Below are 22634 nucleotides of genomic sequence, written 5' to 3'. Positions count from 1 at the left end.
ACTGGTTGAAGTGGATCAAGAAAAGATGAGCTTAGAGCTATGCAAGCAGTTCTCATTTTTAATAAGTCAGCTAAGATTGGACAAACTGGCAATTATTGCAGATATTTTTATCATGTATATTTCAGTAGGACTCTCAATATTTAGCAGAATTACTCATATCATCGTTGCTTCACATTGATGGGGGAATTTTTTTTTTAATACATTAAATCCTGGTCAATTTTTGTGAAAAAACAGAACCGCAGAGGTCTCATTAAAGGGAGCTTTTGCTGCATTTGATTGGAAGATTGAAACAAAACTCTGGTAAGGTTGGTAGTTCTTATCTATGGGAGTGAACAGAGAGATCCTTTCTCTCCCTCTCTCATTCATCTGGCAGGAAAGTTAATCTGGTTGCTTTGAATTTAGGGAACCAGGCTTTCTATAATACAGGGATTCATTTTCTAAAGTGGCATTAACCTCGATTAAAGATGCTATGAGAAAGGAGAAATGGGTCCATGGCACCTTGATGGGCATAGTCTCATGATGCTAATGACAGCAGTGTAATAGAAAACGGATCTCACTTGTGAAATCAGCATTTATAACAGTGGGTAACCCGTGATGTTCTGAAATGTCATGCTCAGCATTTTCCCCTTCCATCCTGCCTTTTGTTAATTCTGGAAAGGCCTTTTTTTTTTTTTTTGTAAATATAGTATATTTTTAGTAACCTAGTTCCATGAAATGAGACTCAATTACTTAAGCCTTTAAGAGCAATTAACCCAGTTTCTAAGAAATTTTTTAAAAATTCTTTAGTGCTAATGCCTTGGATAGTAACTTATTTCCCTGTAAGAGGTTCTTAACAGGAGGTGAACCTGAACTATATTATGGTTTGAGTAGTACCTGAATTGGAGCTGGTGTTGTTTTAATTTTATGGTTACTCTTGGGGTATTTTGTAGTTGTTTGTTTTGCTTTTTTTTGTTATGCCTATATGTGCATGCATGTATGTGCACGATACATATACTAGAAAAAACTTTTTTTCCTTAGGGTTATAAACAAAGCTTGAGAAGGTAATTCTGTAGCAAAACTGAAACTAGGTGGAACAGTAGCGTTTAACTGTGATTTTAAAGCAACCAATGTTCAAATCTATCTAATGGTCTTATCTGGTTTCCTGTAACATGTATATTTATAATTACTGAGTTCAGAGGTATTTGACTTTTCCTTCCTTTGCACAATGTAAGGAATACTTTTTAAAATGTTTTGTTTGTCATCAGATACTTTAAAATAGTACTATTCCAACTTTTATTCTTTTCTATCTGATGTTAAGTATAAAGTTACAGAATTAGCTTGAATACTGATTTCAGCTGGCATGAAATGAATATAGAGCAGCATCTGTCCAAATTAAGTTAAAAACAAAGGAAGTTCCTGTGTGTAGTTTCCTGTCTCACAACAAAAACAAAAGCAATAAAAAACCTTCCGTAATTATTAAACTCCTTTCAGAATATCTAATATTAATATATCTATTTTGGTATTTCGGTGTGCAAATTGCTGGATGTTCTCACTTTATTAAAGACATTTTCTTAAAAGATAAATGATTTGTTTTTCTTTTCCTTTATCAGAACACAGCAATGGAGGAAACAGCTATATGGGAACAACACACAGTGACGCTTCACAGGGTAAGTTTCTGTTGCAGTAAATAATCTGTGTATAACTCAGGATACTGGCAGCTTTGGAGAACAATAGAGAAAAGCCAGATGTCAGGAAGTCGGAAGAAAGGGGAAAAACTTTTCTATATTCCTTTGTTTAAAATTTAGAGTTGCAATAAATTCTTTATTAAGGTTAAAAGTGAACATGATTACTTTTTCATATATCCTTTTGGTGGTTATTTGTATGTTTCCTTTTTTTTATCCCTGAGTAAGATATTAAGTGATTTATTTTTAAAAAAATTTGAGCCATCAGATAAAAGACATTGTATGTTGGTATAAATTGTAAACTGCTTCAACCTTTCTGAGTATATGTGCACTTATTGTAGGCTTGGGGTTTAAAATCAAATCAGGTTGTGTGAGCAATAAAATCTTAAAAGATATTCTTGATTTGAAACATGTAGACCCAAGGTGTTGCTTAAGCAATTGCAGATGGACAGAGAGCACATAGCAGTAAGCTGGGTAAGAGTTAAGAGCTCTGTCTGAAGAGAGACCATCCTGAATTTGAATCCTAGTGCTGCCTCTTTTCCTTTAGAGATGGGCAAGTGATCTAATCTCCTGCTAAAGCCTGGGTTTTCACAGGTTTAAAATGGGGCTAATGGCGCTTGTTTATGTTTAACGTGAAGTAATAAGCCCCTCCTGTAACTCTCCCCTTTTCCACCTTTGAAGAGCGCTAACTCTTCTGATTATTCTTCCCCTTAAAGAATGAAAAGAAGGAGATCAGAGAATTTTTTTTTTTTTTTGAGAGAGTGCTAATGTGTGCATGAATGGGGAGGGGCAGAGGGAGAAGGAGAGAGAGAATCTTAAGCAGGCTCCATGCTCAGCACAGAGCCTGACACGGGCCTCCATCCCATGACCCTGAGATCATGACCTGAGCCAAAGTGATTGCTTTAACTCACTGAGCTACCCAGGCACCCTGAGATTAGAGAATATTTAAACACTTCACAGTACTGTTTCTACCAGCTGTGTCCATTACTAGGAAAGTGGCAAGGTGTAGGTAAATGATGTTCCTGAACTCTGCCCGTGATTATCTTGTGAATGTTTGAATCTGTATGTAGTAGATAATGGGTAAATTAATTATTAAAAAACAGTGATTTCAGGGACACCTGGGTGGCTCAGTTGGTTAAGCATCTTGCCTTTGGCTCAGGTCATGATCCCAGGGTCCGGGGATCAAGACCCGAGTTCGGCTGGCTCCCTGCTCAGTGGGGAGTCTGTTTCTCCCTCTGCCTCTCCAACCTCCCCCCCGCCCCGCTGGCTTGTGCTCTCTTGCTTACAGAGTCTCTCTCTCAAATGAATAAAATCTTAAAAAAACCAAAACAGTGATTTCAGATAAGATATACTTGACTTTTTTTATTCTCCCTAAATGGTAAAAGAAATTGTTCAGTAATAATGACCTTAACTTTTAATTTTTAAGGCTAAAATACGGTCAATTCTGAAATGTAATAGATAGCAGAGTATTTAAATCAGATTAAACATGTTGTAAAATAACTGTATACCTTAATAATTGTTTAATTGGTTGTGATATAATTTGGTATTATTTATTTTACCACATTACATTTATTTTCTTAATACCTTTATTGCATTTACTGGTATAATTTGCATATAGTAAAATTTATCCTTAGAATACAGTTCTGAGTTTGACAAATTCATATAGTCATGTAACCATCAGCACAACCAAAATATAGAATTATCCCATTACCTGAAACTTTCTCTTGTACCCATTTGTAGTCAACTTTGTTCCCTAACTCTAGCACCTGGCAGCCACTGATGTGTTTTCTGTTCTATACTTTAACCTTTCACACAGTCATGTAAGTGAACTCATACAGTACGTATGTATATGCAATATATGGTCTTTTAAAACTGGCCTCTTAGACTCTCAGCCTAATGCATTTGAGATTTCTCCATGATGTTGCTTGTATCAATAGTTTCTCTTGTTGCTGTTATTTTTAGTTCTTCTTACTGCTTGAGCATCATTCCACTATATGAATGTAGAATAATTTGGGTTGTTTGCAGTTTTTGGTGATTTAAATAATTCTCTTCGTGTATGGGTTTTTGTATGAACATACTTTTCATTTCTCCTGCGTAAATACTTAGGAATGGACTTGGTCTGGGTCTTCTGGTAAGTGAATGTTTAACTTTATAGGGAACCGCCAAACTGTCCTTACCATTTTGTATCTCCACTAGCAGTATGTAAGAGTTTTGTTGCTTTTGTATCCTTATCAACATTTGAAATTATCAGGGTTTTTTTTACCTCCCAATTTTAGCCATTCTAATAGGTGTGTAGTGTGTTGTCATTGTGGTTTTATTTTACAGTTCTCTAAAGACTAATGATACTCAGTATCTGTGAGCCTCTCATCCACAGATCTTCTTTGGTAAAATGTATTTAAATCTTTTGCCCATTTTAATTCGGTTGTTTGTTTCCTTTTATTGAGGTTTTTTTTTTTTCTTAGGTTTTGGTAAAATAAATAGAAAATTACTGTCTGTTCAAGTCCTTTGCCCATTTTTTAATTGGATTGTTTTTAGTTGTTGAGTTTTAGGAATCTTTATATGTTTTTTTTTTATGTTACATTAATCACCATACGTAAACATCATTAGTTTTTGATGTGTTCCATGAGTCATTGTTTGCGTATACACCCAGTGTTCCATTCAGTACGTGCCCTCTTTAATACCCATGACCAGGCTAACCCATCCCCCTACCCCCCTCCCCTCTACAACCCGCTGTTGGTTTCTCAGAATCCATAGTCTCTCATGGTTCGTCTCCCCCTCCCGATTCCCCCCCCTTCATTTTTCCCTTCCTGCTATCTTCTTTTTTTTTTTTTTTTTAACATATAATGTATTATTTGTTTCAGAGGTACAGGTCTGTGATTCAACAGTCGTACACAATTCAGAGCACTCCCCACAGGACATACCCTCCCCGATGTCTATCACCCAGGTACCCCATGCCTCCCACCCCCCACCACTCCAGCAACCCTCAGTTTATTTCCTGATATTAAGAATTCCTGATATCAGTGAGGTCATAAAATACGTCTTTCTCTCATTGACTTATTTCGCAAAGCATAACACCCTCCAGTTCCAGCCACGTCGTTGCAAATGGCAAGATCTCATTCCTTTTGATGGCTGCATAATATTCCATTGTATATATATACAGCACATCTTCTTTATCCATTCAACCTTCGACGGACATCTTGGCTCTTTCCACGGTTTGGCTATTGTGGTCATTGCTGCTATAAACATTGGGGTGCACGTACCCCTTCGGATCCCTACATTTGTATCTTTGGGATAAATACCCAGTAGTACAAATGCTGGATCGTATGGTAGCTCTATTTTCAAGTTTTGGAGGAACCTCCATACTGTTTTCCAGAGTGGCTGCACCAGCTTGCATTCCCACCAACAGTGTAGGAGGTTTCCCTTTCTCCGCATCCCCGCCAACTGTCGTTTCCTGACTTGTTAATTTTAGCCATTCTGACTGGTGTGCGGTGATATCTCATTGAGGTTTTGATTTGGATTTCCCTGATGCCGAGCGATGTTGAGCACTTTTTCATGTGTCTGTTGGCCATTTGGATGTCTTCCTTGGAAAAAGTCTGTTCATGTCTTCTGCCCAATTCTTGATTGGATCATTTGTTCCTTGAGTGTTGAGTTTAATAAGTTCTTTAGAGATTTCAGATACTAGCCCTTTATCTGTTAGGTCATTTGCAAATATCTTCTCCCATTCTGTTGGGGTTGTCTTTTGGTTTTGTTGACTGTTTCTTTTTGCTCTGCAAAAGCTTTTTATCTTGATGAAGTCCCAAAAGTTCATTTCTGCCCTTGCTTCCCTTGCTTTTGGCGACGTTTCTAGGAAGAAGTTGCTGCGGCTGAGGTCGAAGAGGTTGCTGCCTGTGTTCTCCTTTAGGATTTTGGTGGGCTCCAGTCGCACATTTAGGTCTTTCAACCATTTGGAGTCTATTTTTGTGTGTGGTGTAAGGAAATGGTCCAGTTTCGTTCTTGTGCATGTGGCTGTCCAATTTTCCCAACACCATTTGTTGAAGAGACTGTCTTTTTTCCATTGGACATTCTTTCCTGCTTTGTCAAAGATGAGTTGACCATAGTGTTGAGGGTCCATTTCTGGGCTCTCTGTTCTGTTCCACTGATCTGTGCGTCTGTTTTTGTGCCAGTACCATACTGTCTTGATGATGACAGCTTTGTAATAGAGCTTGAAGTCCGGAATTGTGATGCCACCAGCTTTGCTTTTCTTTTTCAACATTCTTCTGGCTATTTGGGGTCTTTTCTGGTTCCATACAAATTTTAGGATTCTTTGTTCCATTTCTTTGAAAAAAGTGGATGGTGTTTTGATAGGGATTGCATTAAATGTGTAGATTGCTCTAGGTAGCATTGACATCTTCACAATGTTTGTTCTTCCAATCCATGAGCATGGAACGTTTTTCCATTTCTTTGTGTATTCCTCAATTTCTTTCATGAGTATTCTATAGTTTTCTGAGTACAGATCCTTTGCCTCTTTGGTTAGATTTATTCCTGGGTATCTTATGGTTTTGGGTGCAATTGTAAATGGGATCGACTCCTTAATTTCTCTTCTGTCTTGGTGGTGGTGTATAGGAATGCCACTGATTTTTGTGCATTGATTTTATATCCTGCCACTTTACTGAATTCCTGTATGAGTTCTAGCAGTTTTGGGGTGGAGTCTTTTGGGTTTTCCACAGAAAGTATCATATCATCTGCAAAGAGTGAGAGTTTCACTTTTTTGCCGATTCAGATGCCTTTGTTTTCTTTTTGTTGTCTGATTGCTGAGGCTAGGACTTCTAATACTATGTTGAATAGCAGTGGCGATAGTGGACATCCCTGCTGTGTTCCTGACCTTAGGGGGAAAGCTCTCAGTTTTTCCCCATTGAAAATGATATTCGCTGTGGGTTTTTTATAGATGGCTTTTATGATATTGAGGTATGTACCCTCTATCCTTATACTCTGAAGAGTTTTGATCAAGAAAGGATGCTGTACTTTGTCAAATGTTTTTTCTGCATCTATTGAGAGGATCATGTGGTTCTTGTTCTTTCTTTTATTAATGTATTGTATTACATTGATTTGTGGATGTTGAACCAACCTTACAGTCCAGGGATAAATCCCACTTGGTGGTGTGAATAATCCTTTTAATGTACTGTTGGATCCTATTGGCTAGTATTTGGTGAGAATTTTTGCATCCATGTTCATCAGGGATATTGGTCTGTAATTCTCCTTTTTGATGGGGTCTTTGGTTTTGGGATCAAGGTAATGGTGGCCTCATAAAACAAGTTTGGAAGTCTTCCTTCTGTTTCTGTTTTTTGGAAGAGTTTCTGAAATTGACTGCCTCAATTTCCCTAGTGGTTATAGGTCTGTTCAGGTTTTCTATTTCTTCCCGCTTCAGTTTTGGTAGTTTATACATCTAGGAATGCATCCATTTCTTCCAGATCATCTAATTTGCTGGCATATAATTGCTCATAATATGTTCTTATAATTGTTTGTATTTCTTTGGTGTTAGTTCTGATCTCTCCTCTTTCATTTATGATTTTGTTGATTTGGGTCATTTCTCTTTTCTTTTTGGTAAGTCTGGCCAGGGGTTTATCAATCTTGTTAATTCTTTCAAAGAACCAATTCCTAGTTTCGTTGATCTGTTCTACTGTTCTTTTGGTTTCTATTTCATTGATTTCTGCTCTGATCTTTATTATTTCTCTCCTCCTGCTGGGTTTAGGCTTTATTTGCTGTTCTTTCTCCAGCTCCTTTAGGTGTAGGGTTAGGTTGTGTATTTGAGACCTTGTTTCTTGAGAAAGGCTTGTAGTGCTGTATACTTTTCCTCTTAGGACTGCCTTGGCTGCATCCCAAAGATTTTGAACAGTTGTATTTTCATTTTCATTGGTTTCCATGAATTTTTTAAATTCTTCTTTCATTTCCTGGCTGTCCCATTCATTCTTTCGTAGGATGCTCTTTAGCCTCCATGTATTCGAGTTCTTTCCAACTTTCCTCTTGTGATTGATTCTAGTTTCAAAGCATTGTGGTCTGAAAATATGCAGGGAATGATCGCAGTCTTTTGGTACTGGTTGAGACCTGATTTGTGACCTCGGATGTGATCAATTCTGGAGAATGTTCCATGGGCACTAGAGAAAAATGTGTCTTTTGTTGCTTTGGGATGGAATGTTCTGAATATATCTGTGAAGTCCATTTGGTCCAGTGTGTCATTTAAAGTCTTTATTTCCTTGTTGATCTTTTGCTTAGATGATCTGTCCACTTCAGTGAGAGGGGTGTTAAAGTCCCCCACTATTATTGTATTGCTGTCAATGTGTTTCTTTGCTTTTGTTATTAATTGGCTTGTATAATTGGCTGCTCCCATGTTCAGGGTATAGATATTTACAATTGTTAGATCTTCTTGTTGGATAGACCCTTTAAGTAGGATACAGTGTCCTTCCTCATCTCTTATTGTAGTTTTTGGTTTAAAATCTAATTTGTCTGATATAAGGATTGCCACCCCAGCTTTCTTTTGGTGTCCATGAGCATGGTAAATGGTTTTCCACCCCCTCACTCTCAATCTGGGTGTGTCTTTGGGTCTAAAATGAGTCTCTTGCAGACAGCATATTGATGGGTCTTGTTTTTTTATCCAGTCTGATAGCCTGTGTCTTTTGATTGGGGCATTTAGCCCGTTTACATTCAGGGTAACTATTGAAAGATATGAATTTAGTGCCATTGTATTGCCTGTAAGGTGACTGTTACTATATATTGTTTGTGTTCCTTTCTGGTCTATGTTGCTTTTAGGCTCTCTCTTTGCTTAGAGGACCCCTTTCAGTATTTCTTGGAGGGCTGGTTTTGTGTTTGCAAATTCCTTTAGTTTTTGTTTGTCCTGGAAGCTTTTTATCTCTCCTTCTATTTTCAATGACAGCCTAGCTGGATATAGTATTCTTGGCTGTATATTTTTCTTGTTTAGTGCTCCGAATATATCATGCCAGTCCTTTCTGGCCTGCCAGGTCTCTGTGGATAGGTCTGTTGCCAATCTAATGTTTCTATCATTGTAGGTTACAGATCTCTTCTCCTGAGCTGCTTTCAGGATTTTTTCTTTTTCTCTGAGACTCGTAAGTTTTACTATTATAATCTGGGGTGTTGATCTATTTTTATTGTTTTTGAGGGGGGTTCTCTGTGCCTCCTGGATTTTGATGCCTGTTTCCTTCCCCACATTAGGCAAGTTCTCTGCTATAATTTGCTCCAGTATACCTTTTGCCCCTCTCTTTCTTCTTCTTCTGGGACCCCAATTATTCTAATATTGTTTCATCTTATGGTATCACTTACCTCTCGAATTCTGCCCTCGTGATCCAGTAGTTGTTTATCTCTCTTTTTCTCAGCTTCTTGATTTTCCATCATTTGGTCTTCTCTATCACTAATTCTCTTTTCTGCCTCAGTTATCCTAGCAGTTAGAGCCTCCATTTTTTATTACACCTCATTAATAGCCTTTTTGATTTCAACTTGGTTAGATTTTAGTTCTTTTATTTCTGCAGAAAGGGTTTCTCTAATATCTTCCATGCTTTTTTGGAAGCCCAGCTAGTATCTTTAAAATCGTCATTCTGAACTCTAATTCCAACATCTTACTAATGTCCATATTAATTAGGTCCCTGGCAGTCGGTACTGCCTCTTGTTCTGTTTTTGGAGGTGATTTTTTCCATCTTGTCATTTTGTCCAGAGGAGAATAGATGAATGAGAGAACAAAATGCTAAAAGGGTAACAATGACCCCAGAAAAATATACACTAAACAAATCAGAAGAGACCTGAAACCAGGGGGAAAGAAAGGGAAAGAAAGAAAAAAGAAAAAAGAAAGAAAAAGATAAAAACAAACAAAAACAAAACATAAAAAACAGAATATGATCAAATATGGTCAGGCTGGTGCATAGATCAGTGCCACACACTAGATTTTGGGCGTATTTTGGTCTGTTAGAAGAAAGTGCCTCCCAAAATTTTAAAGAAAGAAAACATATGTGTACAAAAATAAGGGTAAACATGATGAAGGGATGGAATAGGACTGTAAAGATGAAAATTATAAAAGATTCTATAAAAGGAATTGATAAGAGGAGCTTGTTGAAAAAAAGGAGGATTTAAAAAAGGGAGAGAATGTGATCAGGCAGGAGACTAGAACAAAGCCATACACTAGAGATTTAGGGTATATTTTTGTCTATTAGAAGTAACTGTATCCCAGAATTTTAGAGAGAACAACATATATACATATAGATAGATAGTTATACCAAAAATAAGGTTAACTACTATGAAGGGATAGTCTATGACTCTAAAAATGAAAAATAAAAAAGCTTTTTTTTAAGATTTTATTTATTTATTTGAGAGAGAGAATGAGATAGAGCATGAGAGGGGGTAGGGTCAGAGGGAGAAGCAGACTCCCCACTGAGCAGGGAGCCCGATGCGGGACTCCATCCTGGGACTCCAGGATCATGACCTGAGCTGAAGGCAGTCTATTAACCAACTGAGCCACCCAGGTGCCCTAAAAAAGATTTTTTAAAAAGGGGATTGGTAAGATGTTGGTTGAAAGGGGGAAAAATTAAAAAAAAAGTGTAAAGAAAAAATTAACTTTGAAAGACTAAGAATCTTGGGAAAAAATCCATGAATTCTATGTGCAGTATTCCCCTAGCGCTGGAGTTCCGCCATTCTCATTGATCGGTAAACTTGGTCTTGGCTTGCTCTTCTTGCTGATCTTTTGGGGGAGGGGCTTGTTGCCGTGGTTCCCAGATGTCTTTGCCGGAGGCGGAATTGCCCCGCCCTTGTCGGTCTGGGCTAAGGAATCTGCTCCAGTTTGCTCTCGGGAGCTTTCCATATAGCGTTTTGGAGGATGAAAGTGAAAATGGCGGCCTCCCAATCTCCGCCCGGGAGGAGCTGAGAACTCGGGGTCCCGCTCCTCAGTGAAAAGCAATCACTCCCCTCTTCCCGGTCTCCAGCCACACTCCATGCTCACCCGCCTGTGACCGAGCATTTCTGTCTCTGGCACACGAACCCGTGTGGAGTCTCCAAACCCAGCAGATCCCTGTGGTGCACTCTCGCGCCACTCCTCCTGGGGGAGGAAGGGGAGTCTCCCGGGATCTGCCGCTTAATGGGTCCCTGCTGGAGGAGCAGTGGCCCGACTGGGCCGGGGATCACGGTTTATGGCAACCCTGAGCTGAGAGCCCGCGCCTCGGCTCCATCTCTGCAGCCGGCTTCCCCGCTCCGATACCTGGGAGCTCTGCCGCACTCAGGCACCCCCGTCTTTGTGTGACCCCGAGGGTCCTGAGACCAGACTGTCCCAGCGAGTGTTCCGCCCCTGCTTAGCCCTGGAGCGTCGTCCCACAGCGGAGCTGACTTCTAAATGTTCTGATTTTGGGACGCCTGGGTGGCTCAGTCGTTAAGCGTCTGCCTTCGGCTCAGGTCATGGTCCCAGGCTCCTGGGATCAAGCCCCGCATCGGGCTCCCTGCTCCACGGGAAGCCTGCTTCTCCTTCTCCCATACTCCCTGCTTGTGTTCCTGCTCTTGTTGTCTCTCTCTCTGTCAAATAAAGAAATAAAATATTAAATAAATAAATAAGAGTTCTGATTTTGTGCTCCGCGGCTCTATCACTTGCCAGAAGCGGCTGCTGGAAGCCCCCCTCCCCCGCCGTCTGTTCTTCCGAATATCGCCTCGGATTCACTTCGTACTCCTATCTTCCAGAAAGTGGTCGCTTTTCTGTTCAGAGAGTTGCTGGTATTCTTTTCTTCCATCTCCTGTTGAGTTCGTGGGTTTTCAGAATGGTTTAATCCCTATCTAGCTGAATTCCTGGGACCGGACGAAATTTAGGTCTCCTACTCTTCCGCCCTCTTGCTCCTCCCCCTATTGTATGAGTTTTTAAATTAGTTGGTGTAGTTTCTTGATTTTTGAATATTGAACAGGTTTGCATTCTCAAGATAAATTCTATTTGGTTTTGATACATTATGCATTTTATATATTGCTAGGTTAACTTGCTGATGTTTTCTTAAGATACTTGTTTCTGTGTTCATGAGGAATTGGTTTACGATTTTTTCTTTTTTGTTTTGTTTTGTTTTGTTTTTGTTTTGGTATCAGGGAAAGCTACTGGCCTCAAAACAAGCAGTTGGGAAGTATGTCTTCCTGTTGTGTTCCCCGGTAGAGTTCCTGTACAGTTGATGTTACTTCTTACTTAAATACTTGGTGGAATTCACCAGTGTCCTGGAGGGTTTTCTTATGGGAAAGCTTTTAAGTATAAATTCGTTTTAATTTTACATAGGATTATTCAGTTCATATATTTCTTTGTGAGTGTTTTTGCTTTTTGGGGGGGGTTGTTTTGTTTTGGTAGCTTTGGTAATTTGTATGTTTCAAAGTATTTGTCCCTTTCATCCAAGTTGTCAAATTTATGTACATAAAATGGTTAATAATAATCCCTTTTTCTAATGTTGTAGGATCTGTAATGTCCCTTTTATCACTTCTGATATTGGTAATTTGTGTCTTTTATTTCTTGGTCAGTCTAGCTAGAGGTTTAACAATATTATTGATCTTTTTAAAATACTAGCTTTTGTTTTCATTGTTACTCTTTATTTTTATTTCCTTGATTTTTGGTCTTTTTAATATTTCCTTTTTTCTGCTTACATTGGGTTTAAATTGCTATCCTTTATATAGTTTTTTTTAGGTAGAAGCTAGATCATTTGCGACTGTAGAGGTAATTTGTTATTATCACATTATGTTTGTTTCTTTCTCATACCTTTTTAGTTTTTAAATAAGCAAAATAAGACACTTAAATTAGCTAAAGTTTGTTTCTCCTTTCTACTATTTTGCCTGGTTTTGTTAGGATTTTAAATATAGGGAAATGTTAAGTGCATTTACTACAGATCTGTATCTCATTAGCTTATGCAAAGTAGGAAAAGATCTTGAATATTGAGAAAACAGCCCAATTTTCTAAATGTGTTAGAAGTCTCATACCACCTCATGGTAGGTGTTAATAGGTAAATCTAAGTTTTCTCTTTAGAAGATTAGTGTAAGTTCTTTTCTGTAGCTGACCTCTTGTGCTTTGGTTTTCTTTTGCCGTGAGAAACCGTGAGAAAGGTACCAGCCCAGAGAAATGTCATCAGAAGATACATAGTGATGAATATAGAATTCATAATTCTTTGGTTTTTAAACATGTTAACTGTTGTTCTGGGAACATAGACCTGTGTTGCCTCTGGGCCTCATCAAAGAGACTGTGACAGAATAGAAGTTCTCAATGACCATCCCTCCTGGAATTTTTTTTTTCTTTCAGGAATTGTTTTTTGGAGGTTTCTAAAAATAGCCCTGTCAGTACAAGTTGAGAGACTTATGTCAAAGCATAATTCCATTGACTTCATTCTCTGAGACTGCAGAACAGTACTTTCAATTTTGTCAGTCTTTTGGTGTTCCAAGTAGATCCAGAATAAAATTTAGGGCATTATCAGCAAAATTTGCTGTGACAAGCTAGATGATAAGTAAACTTTTTACGTCTTGCTTGCAGACCATAAATTTGTCACAACTACTCAACTCTGCAGTGGTATTGCAGAAGCAGCCACAGATAATAGGTCAACAAATTGATATGGCTGTGTTCCAATAGAACTTTATTTACTTATGTATTTGGCCTGGAGGCCATTTGTTGCTGACCAGTGATGGAGAGCAGTGGCTCTCTGGGTTTATTATAAAGAGAAGTCAACGAGGTCATCTCCCAACTAACAGACATTCTGATTCATTTGGTTTGGAATGGGCTCCCATGTTTTTAAAATGTTCCAGTTTGAAATGGAGGGCCATGGACTCTGGCATCACATTTTTAAGAAACATTGACAGAGGAATGAGAAAGTCATTCTCATTGAGGTGAGCTAGTGGGCTTTTGGCAATAGTAAAAAGTAAAGGAGATAATTTGAGGCTATATTCTTTTTGCAGTAACCTGGAGTATAGATATTCAGTATTGCCAAATAAGGTCAAATCATATTCTCTGACATCTGGTAGTCAGTGATAAGAAAGGTTGGAAGTAACTTCTTTTAAAAGAACAAAATCCCTGTGGATTAAAGCTAACATTTTCTCCTGTTTATTGTCAAGAATAATATATGGTATGGTTCTGTATTGGCTTATTCTTCTATTTGCACTCTCAGAGGAAACTTTCTTCACCTGAGAATACTAGAAGCCATTGAAATCCTATTTAATCTTTAAGGCTACGTAATTTTTGGGTGCTCCACTGTCTGATAAACACTGTTGTAGTCTTTGAAATTATATCAGAGAATAGAAACAGGCAGAACTCCTTGCCTCATGGATTCTGGTCTTTTGTCCTCAGTGACAGACGAATGTTTTCCTCAGGTTGTTGTCTCCTCCATCTCCTACTGCATTATAATTTTCTAAAGGGTGAGAAATCTTAATTTCATATCCTCTTGGTGCTTGGTACTTGGTTATGTCCAATAAAAGTTCCCTAGAAGGCCTGCCTATTCAACAAAGTCACTCTTAGGAGGTCTGTAATAGCAGCATTGTCCAGTCCAGTGGCGGTACGCTGCAAAAGCAAACCACACATGTAATCCAAAATGTTTTAGTCTTCACATTAAAAAATACAGGTGAATTTTATAATCTTATTTAACTTAATATGTTTAGAATACCATTTTCTGTATGTACTCAGTATCTAAAAATTGATATACTTTGTTTTTCATATTGAGTCTTACGAAAGCAATGTACATTTTACAATTTCAGCACATTTTAGGTAAGACTAGCCACGTTTTAAGTGCTTAGTCATCATGTGTCTAATGGCTGTTGTATTGGCAAGTGCAAGTCTGTAGCTTGAGGTGGTAATTGCATTCAGAAGGTCCTGTGTTCCATCCCTCTTGCCACCGTGACACATTTCCACTTTCTTTAGTTTCAGAATTCTCTTAGAAAATGCATATATGTTTTTATAATCCTTTGAGAAATGAAGTAAATTCTCATTTAGGAATTTAAAAGAATGAGTTGGTCATCTTTATTTTCTAAAAAAGCATTATAAAAGATTAAATGAGTATTTATATACTAAGGAATTAAAGGGTGGAAGTTGAAAGCAAGGAACCTAGTTAGGGGATAATCCTAAGGGTGTGAGCAGTCAAGTGTTTCAGCTGGGGAGGTGACTGAATGAGAAGTAAGCTTGGAACAAGACGCCAAGACAATGCAGTGGCGGAAAGTATAGTCTTTGTAACTGATGGTGCTGGGACAACACTCAGCAAAATAATGGATTTGGACTTATACCTCATACCATGTACAAAATTAACTTAAAATGGATCATAGACTTAAATGTTTAAGGGCTAAAACTATAAAATTCTTAGAGGAAAACGGAGGAATACATTTTTGTGATCTTGATTTAGGCAGTGGTTTCCTAGATATGATGTTAAAAGCACAAACAAAAGAGAAAGAAAACAGATAAATTGGATCACATCAAAATGAAAAGCTTGTATTTCAAAGGACACCCTCAAGAAAGTGAAAGGATAATCCACAGAATGGAAGAAAATATTTGTAAACATATATCTGATAAGGGACTTATAGCCAGAATATATAAAAACTCCTATAACAACAATGAAAAGACAAGTAATTCAATTGAAAATGGACAAAGGATTTGAATAGACATTTCTCTAAAGAAGATACAGAAATTAGCCATCAGGGTAATATATGTCAAAAAGCACAGTGAGATATCCTATCTCACCCACTAGAATGGCTGTTTTCACTGACAGACAGTAAGAAGTATCAGTAAAGATGTGGATGTTGGCTGGTGGAAATGTAAAATGGTGTAGCCATGATGGAAAACAGGGAGTTCCTCAAAAGTTAAGCATTGAATTACCATGTGACCCAACAGTTCCACTCCCAGGTATACACCCAACAGAAATGGAAAAACATTATTCACACAATAACTTTACATGAGTGTTCATAGCAGCATTACTCATAATAGAAAGTAGAAATAACATAATTGCCCACCACCTGCTGAATAATGAATAAGTAGAACCCCAGGCCTCTGCCTTCATTTGTAAAAAGGAAGTTGAATCGGCTGATTGCTGAGGATCTGTTTGGTTTTAAAATTCAGTGATTCCAGGGTCCATTGCAAAAACAAACAGCTAGAATAAGTTCCATAGAATGTTGAGGGTTGATTGGAAGAATTAAGTGGAGAAGAGGAAAACTATAATTGGCAAAAAAAGTTAGGATTAAGGTGGCTGATTGTAAAAATGTGGCGTGGAAAACCAGGAGAAAAAGTAGAAGGCAACCAGGGAAATCTGTAAGTAGAAAATTGGGCATCTTTGAAGAGAATAGAGAAGAATGTTTAGAAAAGAGATTACCCAGATATTTCTGCAGCGAATCACCTTTTAGGAACTACTTTTTCCCTTTTCTTTTTCTTTTTTTTTAAGGAATCAAGAAATGCTTTAACATGCAAGCGTAGGCAAAGGGCTTTTCTCTAAAGGGTCAGATAGTAAATTGCTTCAGCTCTTTGGGCCATAGTAGGTTCCTTGTCGGAACTACTCAAAGCAAAAGCTGTCATAATGGTGTAAAGGAACGGGCATGGCTAGTGTCCAGTAAAATTGGACAAATAACTGAAGAGATTCCCAGGCCATAAATTTCGTTTCCCTACCAGGCAAAGATTATAAACATTTAAGTTATTGCTGCTTGTGGCTGCTTATGGTCTCAGAAGGGTAAAACCTGGTGAAAGTAAAATTCTTTGATGCTCTTCTCCGAAAGCTATCACCTATATATGTGTGTGCACATACAAATAAATGAGATCCTATCCTAGCCTTTAAATCACTTTCCCCCACCACCACCACAATAAAAAAAAACATTTAAAAAAACCCATTATCTTGGACGTTTTTTCATGTAAATATGTAAAAGCTGTCTTTTGGCATACCCACCAAGTTTTTATGGTAAAGATCTAAGAGAATAAAATGGAATAATTTGCTTTTCTTTTGAAAATGCCTCAGGAAGACAGCCATGTTAGTCTTTTAGTAAGTCCAGTACAGAGCATACAGTTGTCCTAAATAATAATAATTCTGCCACTATCAATTTTAATTACTGGAAACAACACTAAAAATTTTTATACATGGTATCCTTACTCCTCTCCCCGTTTTAAATGGTATTTTAGTATATCTAGATCATATAGCAATTACATAATTTGATCCTTTCACCCCTTAATCCTCGTTTAATCTTAGTATTATAAGTAAGCATATATTTAATGCTTATCACCAGTTCTCTCTGTGTGTCTCTTGTCATTTTGATTGTCAGAAAGTCATTTTCAATTAGATTCTTTAGGAAGGGATCATGAAAACAATATTCTGTGGTTTTGCATGTTAATTAGCTTATCTGTGCCTTTTTTACTTGAAGGTCTGTTCTACTGGATATAAAATCCTTGGCTCACTGTTTTCTTTGAGTACTTTAACTATGTTATCTTTGGCATAACATGTTGCTATCCAAGTGTGATGATAACCTAAGTTTCTTTCTTTTTAAGTTATGAGATCTTTTTGCCTAGATGCCAAAGAACCCTTTTCCTTAAATCTAGTTGTTTTATTTGAGTAGATCTTGGTGTTGGTCTCTCTGAATTGATACTCTCAGATACTTCTCAGATATCTACAGTGATGTGTGTTCTTTGAGTATATAGTTTCAATTAAAAAAATAATAGTAGAAAAGTTTTGTTTATGTTTTTTACAGTTTTTACTGTTCTTTCCCCTTTTTTGGTTTTGTTTTTTAGGGACTCCTTCTATACATATGTTGTATCTCTATGCCTATCTTCCAGTATTTGTAATTTTCTCTCATATCTTTTTAAAAATCTTATGCATCATTTCTTTTTTGTTTTTAAGATTTCTCCTTTTGCTTTTTCTTTTATAGTATTATTTATTAGTCTTGTCCTATCAAAAATTACTTTTTAAAATTTATAGTTGATTCTTGAATTCTGTCAACTCATTTTTGAGTTTTTCTAATTGTTATTTATGTCCTTTTGTGTCTTGTATATTTTCTTAAGCCTCTTAGATTGTTTTGTAATAGTAACAGCTTTGATCCTTTTTCTTTTTTTGAGCACTCATTCTGGCATGCTTCCATTTTCTATAGGGTTATTATTCTGCTATTTACTATATTTATAGTAATTTTGTAAGGGATTTGATCCTGTTACTTTCTTTGCTCCTTTTATGTAAAATTAGGGAGTTTTTTAGGGCGCCTGGGTGGCTCAGTTGGTTAAGCGACTGCCTTTGACTCAGGTCATGATCCTGGAGTCCCAGGATCGAGTCCCATGTCGGGCTCCCTGCTCAGCGGGGAGTCTGCTTCTCTCTCTGACCCTCTTCCCTCTCGTGTTCTCTGTCTCATTCTCTCTCTCTCAAATAAATAAATAAAATCTTTAAAAAAAAATTAGGGAGTTTTTTAGAAATTGGCTTAGTTTTCCTGTGTGTGTGTGTGTGTGTGTTTACACATACATGCACATATGTCTGCCAAAAAACATAACTGCGGCTTTCTGATATTCCTAGCTATTTGCCTTTTGCACACTTTTATCTGGAACTTCTCTCTTTTTTTTTTAAGATTTTATTTATTTATTTGAGAGAGAGCAGGAGCAGTGGGGAAGGAGAGAGAGAGAAGCAGACTCCCCGCTGAGCAGGGAGCCCGATGCAGGACTCAATCCCAGGACCCCAGGATCATGACCCGAGCCAAAGGCAGATGCCCAACCAACTGAGCCACCCAGGCGTCCCTGGACCTTCTCTTTTGTCTCTGTTGTTCTTGTTCCCTCCCCCCCTCCAGTGTTAATCCCACTGCCAGCAGTGGCTCCACAGTGTGGGGCCCTCTCCTAGCAGGGCCCGTGACAGGTCAGTGTTGACAGTTGCTACAGGTTACACTGCTCCAGTTGGTTACAGCTCTGCTGCCGGCTCCTGGCGCTCACCCACTATTGGAGCAGGCAGAATCCCTCCCAATTTCAGCTGCAGTTCTTTTTTTTTTTTTAATTTTTTTATTGGTATGTTAATCACCATACATTACATCATTAGTTTTTGATGTAGTGTTCCATGATTCATTGTTTGTGCATAACACCCAGTGCTCCACGCAGAACGTGCCCTCTTTAATACCCATCACCAGGCTAACCCATCCCCCCACCCCCCTCCCCTCTAGAACCCTCAGTTTGTTTTTCAGAGTCCATCGTCTCTCATGGTTTGTCTCCCCCTCCTACTTACTCCCCTTCATTCTTCCCCTCCTGCTATCTGCTTCTTTTTCTTTTTTCCTAACATATGTTGCATTATTTGTTTCAGAAGTACAGATCTGTGATTCAACAGTCTTGCACAATTCACAGCGCTCACCATAGCACACACCCTACCCAATGTCTATCACCCAGCCACCCCATCCCTCCCACCCCCCCACCACTCCAGCAACCCTCAGTTTGTTTCCTGAGATTAAGAATTCCTCATATCAGTGAGGTCATATGATACATGTCTTTCTCTGATTGACTTATTTCACTCAGCATAACACCCTCCAGTTCCATCCACGTCGTTGCAAATGGCAAGATCTCATTCCTTTTTATGGCTGCACAATCAGCTGCAGTTCTTAAATTCTCCTCCCGTTCTTTCCAGTGAATACCTATCAGTTAGTTAGTTACTTGGGGATTCTTTAGGTCTTAGGTATGTTGGATACCGTATGGCTTTCCTTCCATGTAGGTGTTGGGAACACACAAGTTTCAGAGCTAGTTGCTCCTCCCTGACTGCTTGTTTTTTGCACCTTGAGGGGGTATATATTGGTGACTGGGATTTGTTGTAAATGTCCATGGGCTTTTTGTTTATTGTATAGCTGCCCTGCTTGTTTTTCTTTGAGAATTCAGGAAGGTTCAAAATCCATGGTACTACCATGGCTGTTAATTTTTCCAGAAATCTGAGCTTCTAGTGCTCAAGTTAGTGCTAGTTAACAAAAAAAGACAACTTTTTTTTTTTTAAAGGTTTTATTTATTTATTTGAGAGAGAGCATGAGAGGGGGGAGGGTCAGAGGGAGAAGCAGACTCCCTGCTGAGCAGGGAGCCCGATGTGGGACTTGATCCTGGGACTCCAGGACCATGACCTGAGCCGAAGGCAGTCGCTTAACCAGCTGAGCCACCCAGGCGCCCCAACTTTTTTTTTTCTTTAGGGATTTTTTTTAAAAAAGATTTTATTTGTCAGAGGGAGAGACAGAGCATAAGCAGGGGGAGCAGCAGGCAGAGGGAGAAGCAGACTCCCTGCTGAGCAGGGAGCCCAGTGTGGGGCTCCATCCCAGGACCCTGGGATCATGACCTGAGCCGAAGGCAGACACTCAATCAACAGAGCCACCCAGCCGTCCCAAAAGACAATTTTCTATAAATGGGAACTTAATTAAAATTAAATTGAATAATTAATCATATACTTGTTTTGACTTGCTATTGTTGACAAACCACTTTGTGTTAGGCTTCTGCAGGGTTGTACTTAGCTGGAATATGTAGATGAGTATGTGAATCCTTCCCAGATTGGGCTTTGATACCCAGGTTACTTACAATGCCATGTGTTAAGTAGCAGAAGTGTGTACATCTTCTATCAGTGGAAAAGTGGAATGGTTTTATGAATGAGATGACATTGAACTTGGATTTTGAAGGATGAGCTAAAGCTTGCAAGACTGATGAGGTCCTAAAGGAAACGTAGGTGTAGAGAGGAGATGCAAAAGCATAGAGTTTGCTAATGCATGGCATGCTTAAGCAGGGATCTGTAGTTCAGTGTGTTTAGAGCAAATACTGGGGTGCTGGGAAGCAAGTTGGAGTTGTATTTCACAATGCTTCATACTAAGGAATTTGGGCCTGTGGGCAGTGGAATGACAGGATCAGATTTGTTTTAGAATGATAACCCTTCAAACAGTGGGAGGGTACATTGTAGGCTGGTGGAGGTAAGAAATTTATTGAGAAGGCCAAATAAGTCAAGGGTGAAGATAGAGGGAAGGGGAAGTGTTGGAATAGTTGAAACCTTTGAAGTTTTTCATTGCCACCCTCGTCTGAAGTTCACAAACCATTTAAGGCTGAGGTGGTCAGCACTGGCTGGCCATTAGAATCACTTTTTTAAAAATGCCTGCCAGGGGCACCCTGGGTGGCACAGTCTGCTAAGCATCTGCCTTTGACTCAGTCATGATCCCAGGCTCTCCATTGGGCTCCTTGCTTAGCAGGGAGCCTGCTTCTCCCTCTCCCTCTGCCTGCCACTCCCCCTGCTTGTGCACGCGCGCTCTCTCTCTCTCTCTCTCTGTCAAATAAATAAATAAAATCTTTAAAAAAAATTGCCTGCCATCTTGCCTCTTCGTTTTGTTTTTTTTTTAAATTGGTATGAGGTGGGGGTTGTACCTCACCAAGCACTTTTGAAACTGTTTCCAGGTGATTCTCATCCCCAGCCAGATGTGGGGGCCACAGACTTCTGGGTAGTCATTAAATGAACTGTAGCAAGCACTGGTCAGGATTTACATGCCTTACTAAGAGCCAGGGCTGCATTAGAAGTAGTGGTGCAGGCCAGGTTTTTGATCCTGGCTCACTGCAGCCAAAAACTACTAGATTTGCTCACATGTAAGGAAAATATCTTCTCATCTCTGTCTTTCTCATTGAAAGTTTCTGATATTTTCAGCATTTCTTTATTTTAGTGTTATATTAACATTTTTTAAATAAAAGAATTACCAAGCAAGATGTAAATGAACAACATAAAAGTATATAGAATAAAAGATTAGTCAAGGAGGAAAAAAAAAGCAAAAGAATAACCCCACCCCTTACTCCCCCCTGCTCTCTAGGTATTCCTTGGGCATTTAGGTTTTTCCCCAGTGTTTGTAATTAGCAATCTGCAAGGAATAACTGTGTATGTATTTTCATATTGTTGGAGATGTATATGTATCTTCAGTGTAAATACCTAGAAATTAGGGGCACCTGTGTGGCTCAGTCGTTAAGCGTCTGCCTTCTGCTCAGGTCGTGATCCCAGGGTCCTGGGATTGAGCCCCACATCAGGCTCCCTGCTCCACGGGAGGCCTGCTTCTCCCACTCCCGCTCCCCCTGCTTGTGTTGCTTCTCTCGCTGTCTCTCTCTGTCAAATAAATAAAATCTTCACAAAATTTAAAAAAAATTCCTAGAAATTGGTTTGCTCTGTCATAAGATTAGTGCTTTTGTAATTTTGTTAGGTATTAACGAATTCCTAAACAATTACAGTTTACATATCCAATCCGCAGTGTGTAAGAGTACCTTTTTCTTTACAGCCTTCCCAACAAAATGTCTTTTCTTACTTTTAAGTTTTACCATTCACTGTGTGGTTTTCATTTGCATTTCTCTAATTATGAGTTTTAACATCTTCTGTATCTTGTGCAAATAATCTGTTTTATTGTTTTATTGTTGTTTTTGTGGGTTCTTTTTCCCCTTTTTCTTATTTTTTAGTAGTTCTTAATATCAGTGGTTTCAGAGTATGGCCCGAGGACCCCAAAAGGTCTCTGAAACCTTTTTAGGCTCTAGGGCAAATTATTTTCCTAAAGTATGAAAATGTTACTTGTCTTTTCACTATAGTTAAATTTGTAGTAAAGGTGCAGAAGCAGTGGTGGGTAAAACTGGCCGCCATAGCCCAAATCGAGGCAGTGGCACCAAACATTACTTAACAGTCACTGCCACACACTCACAGTTTAAAGAACAGTTCCAAGTTTCAGAATGATTCAAAGCGGTAAAAATTACTCATTTTAGTTTTACCACGTCTCAGCTTTTGAGTACAGTTTTAAAATTATGCATTGAAATGGGATATATGCATAGGACACTTTATACTGAAGTACCTGTGTGACTGAATTGGAAACAATTTGTGTGTATGTCTGTGTATGTAACACTATTTTTACTTGACCTGAGCCGAAGTCAGATGTTTAACCGACCAAGCCACCCAGGCACCACAATACACAATTTTTAAAAAATATATAATGAAATATATCATCATTTGAAGGATTTGCCTAAGTATTTTTCAAATGACCAAGGCATGCTCTTATAAAACCGTG

General features: G+C 38.6%; 1 protein-coding gene across 1 annotated transcript in view; it reads left to right on the top strand.

Moving 5' to 3' along the window:
- The window catches only part of TJP1 (tight junction protein 1), a 255838-nt gene that overhangs the window by 155231 nt on the left and 77973 nt on the right, over window positions 1-22634 (top strand). The window contains 1 exon segment of the mRNA XM_027569943.2: window positions 1590-1646. Coding sequence (XP_027425744.2) covers window positions 1590-1646 — 57 coding nt within the window.

The sequence above is a fragment of the Zalophus californianus genome, chromosome 6 (genome assembly GCF_009762305.2).
Source record: "Zalophus californianus isolate mZalCal1 chromosome 6, mZalCal1.pri.v2, whole genome shotgun sequence".
NCBI classification, from domain to species: Eukaryota; Metazoa; Chordata; class Mammalia; order Carnivora; family Otariidae; genus Zalophus; species Zalophus californianus.
This window is presented reverse-complemented; position numbering and strand designations above follow the sequence as displayed.